This window comes from Gobio gobio, assembly GCF_949357685.1.
Source record: "Gobio gobio genome assembly, chromosome: 8".
NCBI lineage: Eukaryota > Metazoa > Chordata > Actinopteri > Cypriniformes > Gobionidae > Gobio > Gobio gobio.
Window position 1 is genome coordinate 57,192,050 of NC_137114.1, and position 10,000 is coordinate 57,202,049.

General features: G+C 48.1%; 1 protein-coding gene across 6 annotated transcripts in view; it reads left to right on the forward strand.

Annotated features, from left to right (window-relative positions):
* The window catches only part of arap1 (ArfGAP with RhoGAP domain, ankyrin repeat and PH domain 1), a 92,014-nt gene that overhangs the window by 71,574 nt on the left and 10,440 nt on the right, over nucleotides 1–10,000 (forward strand). For all 6 annotated transcript variants that reach the window (XR_013817038.1, XR_013817039.1, XM_079823434.1 and 3 more), the window contains exons 17-24: nucleotides 3,873–3,975; nucleotides 4,167–4,362; nucleotides 4,452–4,497; nucleotides 4,573–4,736; nucleotides 6,151–6,360; nucleotides 6,443–6,548; nucleotides 8,423–8,570; nucleotides 8,694–8,780. Coding sequence is in view for 4 of the 6 variants with exons in the window: in XM_079823434.1 (XP_079679560.1) it covers nucleotides 3,873–3,975; nucleotides 4,167–4,362; nucleotides 4,452–4,497; nucleotides 4,573–4,736; nucleotides 6,151–6,360; nucleotides 6,443–6,548; nucleotides 8,423–8,570; nucleotides 8,694–8,780 (1,060 nt within the window). In the remaining 2 variants the exon portion in view is untranslated. The remainder of the gene's footprint in view (nucleotides 1–3,872; nucleotides 3,976–4,166; nucleotides 4,363–4,451; nucleotides 4,498–4,572; nucleotides 4,737–6,150; nucleotides 6,361–6,442; nucleotides 6,549–8,422; nucleotides 8,571–8,693; nucleotides 8,781–10,000) is intronic.

Sequence of the window (10,000 nt, forward strand, 5' to 3'; positions counted from 1 at the left end):
GAAGACGAGTTCTTTATTAAACTCATTAAACTCATAAAAAACAATAGAATATAAAATGCCACAATTTATCAGAACACCTCATATGTGGCGCTCAAGTATAAGTATCAAGTATCAAGTCCTTGCCATCAGTGCTTGGATAACACACACACACACACACACACACACGTCTCTTTCCATTAATAATAATTGCGTGCAGTGGCTGGGATATACATAAACCTAACAACATACGTAGCATAATTTTTTGAATGATTTATCACGAGAGGAAAAAAATAGTTTTAGTCGCATAACATCAGTTAATGGAAACGCTGTCATTTCGCAATATTTTTGTATCGACTTTTAGAAAATATCGCAAAAGTTTTGCGCAAATCTGTAATGGAAACGCGGCTACTGTGGGCTTTAGATCAGTAATTTAGTTTATATGGTTGATTTAGTTTAATAATTAGATTTATTTGGATATTTAGTTGAACATGTAGTGTCTCCAACTGAGCAAGCCAAGCCAGAGGCAACAGTGGCAAGGAAACCCAAACCCCATCAGGAGCAGAATGGAGGAAAATAGACCTTGGAGAAACCAGGCTCAGTCGGGGGGGCAGTTCTCCTCTGGCCAATTAACAAACAGCGTATTATTATTATTATTATTCTGGAAACTTTACAGGTCAGAGGTCATAATAGATTGGAATATTGGAACAATAGGAGTCATCACGCTGGAGACGGGTTTATTGAGGATGCCGTGACGATGAGGCAGTTTCAGGGGGAGTCTAATCACGGTCTCTCAGACAGAAGGTGTTTCTCAATGTCCAGGGTCCTTCCTCTGCAGGACTGGTCCTTCCTCTTCCTCTAGGACTGGTCCTTCCTCTTCCTCTAGGACTGGTCCTTCCTCTTCCTCTAGGACTGGTCCTTCCTCTGCAGGACTGGTCCTTCCTCTTCCTCTAGGACTGGTCCTTCCTCTTCCTCTAGGACTGGTCCTTCCTCTGCAGGACTGGTCCTTCCTCTTCCTCTGCAGGACTGGTCCTTCCTCTTCCTCTAGGACTGGTCCTTCCTCTTCCTCTAGGACTGGTCCTTCCTCTTCCTCTAGGACTGGTCCTTCCTCTGCAGGACTGGTCCTTCCTCTTCCTCTAGGACTGGTCCTTCCTCTTCCTCTAGGACTGGTCCTTCCTCTGCAGGACTGGTCCTTCCTCTTCCTCTAGGACTGGTCCTTCCTCTTCCTCTAGGACTGGTCCTTCCTCTGCAGGACTGGTCCTTCCTCTTCCTCTAGGACTGGTCCTTCCTCTTCCTCTAGGACTGGTCCTTCCTCTGCAGGACTGGTCCTTCCTCTAGGACTGGTCCTTCCTCTTCCTCTAGGACTGGTCCTTCCTCTGCAGGACTGGTCCTTCCTCTTCCTCTAGGACTGGTCCTTCCTCTCCCTCTAGGACTGGTCCTTCCTCTTCCTCTAGGACTGATCCTTCCTCTTCCTCTTGGACTGGTCCTTCCTCTTCCTCTAGGACTGGTCCTTCCTCTAGGACTGATCCTTCCTCTTCCTCTAGGACTGATCCTTCCTCTTCCTCTAGGACTGATCCTTCCTCTTCCTCTAGGACTGGTCCTTCCACTTCCTCTAGGACTGGTCCTTCCTCTTCCTCTAGGACTGGTCCTTCTTCTTCCTCTAGGACTGGTCCTTCTTCTTCCTCTAGGACTGGTCCTTCCTCTTCCTCTAGGACTGATCCTTCCTCTTCCTCTAGGACTGATCCGTCCTCTTCCTCTAGGACTGATCCTTCCTCTTCCTCTTGGACTGATCCTTCCTCTTCCTCTAGGACTGATCCTTCCTCTTCCTCTAGGACTGATCCTACCTCTTCCTCTAGGACTGGTCCTTCCACTTCCTCTAGGACTGGTCCTTCCTCTTCCTCTAGGACTGGTCCTTCTTCTTCCTCTAGGACTGGTCCTTCCACTTCCTCTAGGACTGATCCTTCCTCTTCCTCTAGGACTGATCCTTCCTCTTCCTCTAGGACTGATCCTTCATCTTCCTCTAGGACTGGTCCTTCCACTTCCTCTAGGACTGGTCCTTCCTCTTTCTCTAGGACTGGTCCTTCTTCTTCCTCTAGGACTGGTCCTTCTTCTTCCTCTAGGACTGGTCCTTCCTCTTCCTCTAGGACTGATCCTTCCTCTTCCTCTAGGACTGATCCTTCCTCTTCCTCTAGGACTGATCCTTCCTCTTCCTCTTGGACTGATCCTTCCTCTTCCTCTAGGACTGGTCCTTCCACTTCCTCTAGGACTGGTCCTTCCTCTAGGACTGGTCCTTCTTCTTCCTCTAGGACTGGTCCTTCCTCTTCCTCTAGGACTGATCCTTCCTCTTCCTCTAGGACTGGTCCTTCCTCTATCTCTAGGACTGATCCTTCCTCTTCCTCTAGGACTGATTCCTGTAGGACTGATCCTTCCTCTTCCTCTAGGACTGGTCCTTCCTCTTCCTCTAGGACTGGTCCTTCCTCTTCCTCTTGGACTGGTCCTTCCTCTTCCTCTAGGACTGGTCCTTCCACTTCCTCTTGGACTGGTCCTTCCTCTTCCTCTAGGACTGGTCCTTCCTCTTCCTCTAGGACTGGTCCTTCCTCTTCCTCTAGGACTGATCCTTCCTCTTCCTCTAGGACTGATCCTTCCTCTTCCTCTAGGACTGATCCTTCCTCTTCCTCTAGGACTGGTCCTTCCTCTTCCTCTAGGACTGATCCTTCCTCTTCCTCTAGGACTGGTCCTTCCTCTTCCTCTAGGACTGGTCCTTCCTCTTCCTCTAGGACTGATCCCTCCTCTTCCTCTAGGACTGGTCCTTCCTCTTCCTCTAGGACTGGTCCTTCCTCTTCCTCTAGGACTGGTCCTTCCTCTTCCTTCAGAGGCTAGGCGAGGCTCCTCTTTAGCATTCGGAGAACAGGCTAGCAAGTGCGCGTCATTGCGTCATTACGTCAGCCATCAATAACGTCATTTGTATAATATCAATACGGTTGTAATTTGTACTGGCATTTAAAAGTTAAACTTTACTTATATTTACTACGGTTATAACAAATGTTTGGTAACGTAAACACTTACACTTAAAAGCATATTGCCCCGTTAACGCTCCGACTCCGCCAACGTCCGATATTTTGTATTTTTTGAACAAGATAGCAAAGCTGCGCGCATAGGATTGTGGGTGATTTGAGAACGCTAAGAGCGCAAAGGCTACTCGTAAGCATCCTTTCCTGTATATGGCATATATTTCGAACGAAGGACTCAGACCTCAGAGGATCCTCGACATTGGAACAGCCCTTCAGCGGATGTCGATGACGTAGCATCCTCGGAATTCTGGCTTCAGAGGATCCTTCCTTGACATTGAGAAACACCTACTGACACTACCCTGTGGTACTCCATACTGAACTTGTGCTCGCTGAGACATCTCTTCATTTACTGCTACAAGCTGATAACGGTCACATAGGTGTGATTTAAACCAGGCCAATGCAATTCCACTAATGCCTACATAACGTTCGAGAAGAATGTTGTGGTCGATAGTATCGAATGCTAAGATTGAGTAACACTAATAGAGAGATACAGCCACGATCGGATGATAAGAGTAAATCATGTGTAACTCTGATGAGAGCAGTCTCAGTGCTATGATACGCTCTAAATCCTGACTGGAAATCCTCACAGACGCCATTTCTTTCTAAAAAGGAGCATAGTTGTGAAGACACTGCCTTTTCTAGTGTTTCTGACAGAAAGGGTAGATTTGAGATTGGCCTGTAATTGACTAATTCTGGAGGATCAAGTTGTGTTTTTTTAATAAGTGGTTTACGAGGGTAATCTGCTCTCGCGTGTGCTGGGCACGTCCTCCGCTCCCACAGCCTCTGACCTCTGACCTATGACCTCTTCTCTCCTCCGTGTGTCAGGTATGATCACACCTTCGAGCTGTACTCGGACTCTGAGCGCCTGTACCTGTTCGGCACGGATAAACCGGAGGACATGCGCGAGTGGGTCAAGTCCATCGCTAAGGTACCGCGACCGCTGTGTGTGTGTGTGTGTGTGTGTGTATCTGTGTGGTGTGTGTGTCTGCTGTGGTTTGTGTGTGTGTGTGTGTGTGTGTGTATCTGTGTGAGTTTGAGTGTGTGTGTGTGTGTGTGTGTGTGTGTGTGTGTGTGTGTGTGTGTGTGTGCGTGCGTCTCACTCCCTCTCCCTGTGTCCAGTCGTTCATCCCCGCGGGAGCCGAGGATCTGCTGCTGAAGGACTTCGAGCGCATCGGCCGGCTGCGCTACAAGGACCGGCTGAACCGGGAGCTGTCTCGGCTGGGCTGGTTCTGTCTGGTGGGGTCCGGCCTGCACATCCGGCTGGAGGAGCTCAGCACAGAAGAGACCATCGACCTGCAGAAGCTCCAGGAGCTCTGTGAGTGACAGGGCCAGGGGCGGGGGGGCACCCAATCCACTACAGCAGTTACAGTGTGTGTGTGTGTGTGTGTGTGTGTGTGTGTGCAGCGATCCAGCCGGAGAACGAGGTTCTGGTTCTGGTGGAGCGAGGCAGGTGAGCAGGTGGAGGTTAGAGCGCTTCAGTGTGTGTTTGTGTGTGTGTGTGGCTAACGGGAGTGTGTGCGTGCAGGACGCTCTACATCGAGGCGGAGCGCAAGCTGGATTTCCAGGGCTGGGCGGCAGCGATCCAGAGGGCAGCTGGGAGTTCTGGACACACACTGAGCCAGCAGCAGCTGACCGAGGCCGACATCCCCCTCATTGTGGAGCGCTGCATTCATTTCATCACGCAATACGGTACTCTACTCAACTCTACTTTACTCAACTCTATTCAACTCTACTCAACTCTACTCCACTCAACTCTATTCGACTCTACTCTACTCAACTCTATTCAACGCTACTCTACTCAACTCTATTCAACTCTACTCTATTCTATTCTACTCAACTCTATTCAACTCTATTTTACTCAACTCTATTCAACGCTACTCTACTCTATTCAACTCTACTCTATTCAACTCTACTTTACTCAACTCTACTCCATTCAACTCTACTCAACTCTACTCTACTCTATTCAACTCTATTCAACTCTACTCTATTCTACTCTACTCTTTTCAACTCTACTTTACTCAACTCTACTCTATTCAACTCTACTCTATTCTACTCTACTCTATTCAACTCTACTCTACTCACCTCTATTCAACTCCGCTCTACTCTACTCTACTCTATTCAACTCTATTCAAGTTTAGTCTACTCTATTCTACTCAACTCTACTCTATTCAACTCTACTCAACTCTATTCAACTCTACTCAACTTTACTCTACTACTCATTTCAACTTTACTCTACTCCATTCAAATCTACTCTACTCTATTCAACTCTACTCTACTCTATTCAACTCTACTCTACTCTATTTAACTCTACTCAACTCTACTCTAATCTACTCTACTCAACTCTGTTCAACTCTACTCTACTCTAATCAAATCTACTCAACTCTACTCTACTCTATTCTACTCTATTCAACTCTACTCTAATCAACTCTACTCAATTCAACTCTATTCTAATCAACTCTATTCAACTCAACTCTATTCAACTCTACTCTATTCTACTCTATTCAACTCTACTCTAATCAAATCTATTCAACTCTACTCTAATCAACTCTACTCAACTCAACTCTATTCAACTCTACTCTACTCAACTCTATTCAACTCTACTCTATTCTACTCTATTCAACTCTATTCAAGTTTAGTCTACTCTATTCTACTCAACTCTACTCTATTCAACTCTACTCAACTCTATTCAACTCTACTCAACTTTACTCTACTACTCATTTCAACTTTACTCTACTCCATTCAAATCTACTGTACTCTATTCAACTCTACTCTACTCTGTTTAACTCTACTCAACTCTACTCTACTCTAATCAACTCTACTCTACTCAACTCTATTCAACTCTACTCTACTCTAATCAAATCTACTCAACTCAACTCTACTCTACTCTATTCTACTCTACTCTATTCAACTCTACTCTAATCAACTCTACTCAACTCTACTCTATTCTACTCTATTCAACTCTACTCTACTCAACTCTATTCAACTCTACTCTATTCTACTCTATTCAACTCTACTCTATTCAACTCTACTCTACTCTACTCAACTCTATTCAACTCTACAGTAATGTGTGTGACTGATGTGTGTGTGTGTGTGTGTCCCGCAGGTCTGGCCTCAGAGGGCATCTACCGTAAGAGTGGTGTGAACAGTAAGATCGCCGCCCTGCTGGAGGAGCTGCGGCGTGACGCCCGGTGTGTGTGGCTGAAGGAGGGCGAGCATCAGGTGGACGACGTGTCCAACGTCCTCAAGCGCTTCTTCAGGGACGTGGAGGAGGGGCTGTTCGGCCGCGGGGCAACCGGCTGGCTCAGCGCCACAGGTGATCCCACACCATCAGCCAATCACAGGGGGACCGGGGACACGGGGCTAACGTGTGTGTGTGTGTGTGTGTGTGTGTTCAGCCGTTGCAGATGAGAGCAGTCGTATCGGGCAGTACCGTCTTCTGCTCAGCACCCTTCCCCGAGTCAATCAGGCCACACTACGGGCACTGGTCAATCATCTATACTGGTGAGCCCAGCACTGCTAACCTCAACACCCTAGCAACCTCAACACCCTAGCAACCACAACACCCTAGCAACCACCCTGAACATCCTAGCAACCACATAGCATCACCTACAACACCTTAGTAATCACATACCATCACCCTCAACACCCCAACAACCACCCTGAACACCCTAGCAACCCCATAGCATCACCCACAGCACCCTAGCAACCACCACCTTGAACAATAGCAACCACCCTGAACACCGTAGCAACCCCTTAGCATCACCCACTGCACCCTAGCAACCACCACCTTGAACACAAGCAACCGCCCTGAACACCCTAGCAACCCCATAGCATCACCCACAGCACCCTAGCAACCACCACCTTGAACAATAGCAACCGCCCTGAACACCCTAGCAACCTCATAGCATAACCCACTATATGCTGGCAACCACTCAAAATACCCTAGTAACCACCTTGAACACCCCAGCAACCACATAGCATCACCCACAACACATTAACAACCACCCTGAACACCATAGCAACCACATAGCATCACCTACAACACCTTAATAATCACATACCATCACCCACAACACCCCAACAACCACCCTGAACACCCTAGCAACCCCATAGCATCACCCACAGCAGCCTAGCAGCCACCACCTTGAACAATAGCAACCGCCCTGAACACCCTAGCAACCTCATACCATCACCCACAATATCCTGGCAACCACCCAAAATACCATAGTAACCACCTTGAACACCCCAGCAACCACATGGACATGGCATCACCCACAGCACAGTAGTAGCCACCCTGAACACCATAGCAACCATATACCCCAACAACCACCATGAACACCCTAGAAACAACACACCATCACCCACAATATCCTGGCAACCAACCAAAATACCCTAGTAACCACCTTGAACACCCCAGCAACCACATAGCATCACACACAACACACTAACAACCAATCTGAACACCATAGCAACCACATAGCATCACCCACAACACACTAACAACCACCCTGAACACCATAGCAACCACATATCATCACCCACAACACCCCAACAACCACCATGAACACCCTAGAAACAACACACCATCACCCACAATATCCTGGCAACCACCCAAAATACCCTAGTAACCACCTTGAACACCCCAGCAACCACATAGCATCACCCACAACACACTAACAACCACCCTGAACATCATAGCAACCACATATCATCACCCACAACACACTAACAACCACCCTGAACACCATAGCAACCACATACCATCACCAACAACCACCATGAACACCCTAGAAACAACATTCCTTCACCCACAATATCCTGGCAACCACCCAAAATACCCTAGTAACCACCTTGAACACCCCAGCAACCTCATAGCATCACCCACAACACACTAACAACACCCTGAACATCCTAGCAACCACATATCATCACCCACAACACACTAACAACACCCTGAACATCCTAGCAACCACATATCATCACCCACAACACAGTAGCAATCACCTTGAACACCCCAGCAACCACATGGACATGGCATTAACCACAACACTCTAGCAACTACCCTAAACACCCTAGCAACCACCTTGAACACCATAGCAATGGCATAGCATCACCCACAACACCCTAGCAACCACTTTGAACACCCTAGCAACCACCTTGAACACCATAGCAGTGGCATATCATCACCCACAACACCCTAGCAACCACCTTGAACACCATAGCAGTGGCATAGCATCACCCACAACACCCTAGCAACCACTCTGAACACCCTGGCGACCACATGTCATCACCCACAATACACTAGCAACCACCTTGAACACCCTAACAACCACATAGAATCACCTGAATCACCTTTCTGATGTGTGTGTGTGCAGCATTCAGCGGTTTGCGGATCTCAATCAAATGAATCTTCATAACCTGGCCATCGTGTTCGGCCCAACGCTCTTCCAGGCGGACGGGAAGGACTACAGCGCCGGCCGGGTCATCGAGGACCTCATCCAACACTACGTCACTATATTCCACGTATGTTCCCGGGCACACGCGTGTGCTTCCAGACGGCTCTGGATTCTGTGCTGATGAGATGGTCACTGGCGCCATCTGTTTGTGAGACCAGCGTATGACCTGCAGTGTGTGTGTGTGTTGCAGGTGAACGAGCAGCAGCTGAAGAAGCAGTTAGATGAGATCACATACATCATAAAGCTCAGAGACAATCTCACTCCTAAAGCTGGAACGGTAAGAGTTTATGAGGACCTGTGGATCTCTCACCTCAGAGTTATGGGCTTTCATTAGCCAGTCCAAGCCCCTGTGAGATCAAATACTTACTTGGAAACAAAAATGACATTGAAAGAAAAAACCTGTGCCATACAGGGACCAGAATATCACAGACACACCCACAACACCCTAGCAACCGCATAGCATCAGCCATAACACCCTAGCAACCACCCACAACACCCCAACAACCACCTTGAACACCCTAGCAACCACATAGCATCACTCACAATATCCTGGCAACTACACAAAATACCCTAGTAACCACCTTGAACACCCCAGCAACCACATGGACATGGCATCAACCACAACACCCTAGCAACCACCCTGAACACCCCAGCAACCACATAGCATCACCTACAACACCCTAGCAACCACCCTAAACACCCCAGCAACCACAGAGTATCACCCACAACACAGTAGCAACCACCTTGAACACCCTAGCATCCACATACCATCACCTACAACACCCTAGCAACCACCCACAACACCCTAGTGACCACATACCATCACCCACAACACCCCAACAACCACCCTGAACACCCTAGCAACCACATAGCATCACTCACAATATCCTGGCAACTACACAAAATACCCTAGTAACCACCTTGAACACCCCAGCAACCACATGGACATGGCATCACCCACAACACCCTAGCAACCACCCTGAACACCATAGCAACCACATAACATCACCCACAACTCCCTAGCAACCACATAGTGTCACCCACAACACCCTAGCAACCACTACCTTGAACACCCCAGCAACCAAATGGACATGGCATCAACCACAACACTCTAACAACCCCCTTGAACACCATAGCAATGACAATGCATCACCCACAACACCCTAGCAACCACCCTGAACACCCTGGCGACCACATATCATCACCAACAACACCCTAGCAACCACTTTGAACACCCTAACAACCACATAGAATCACCAACAACACCCTATCAACCATCCACAACACAACAACCACATAGCATCACCCACAACACATTAACATCCATATAGTGTCACCCACAACACCCTAGCAACCACCCTGAACACCCCAACAACCACATAGCATCACCCACAACACGGTAGCAACCACCTTGAACACCCCAATAACCACATGGACATGGCATCAACCACAACACTCTAGCAACTACCCTGAACACCCTGGCGACCACATATCATC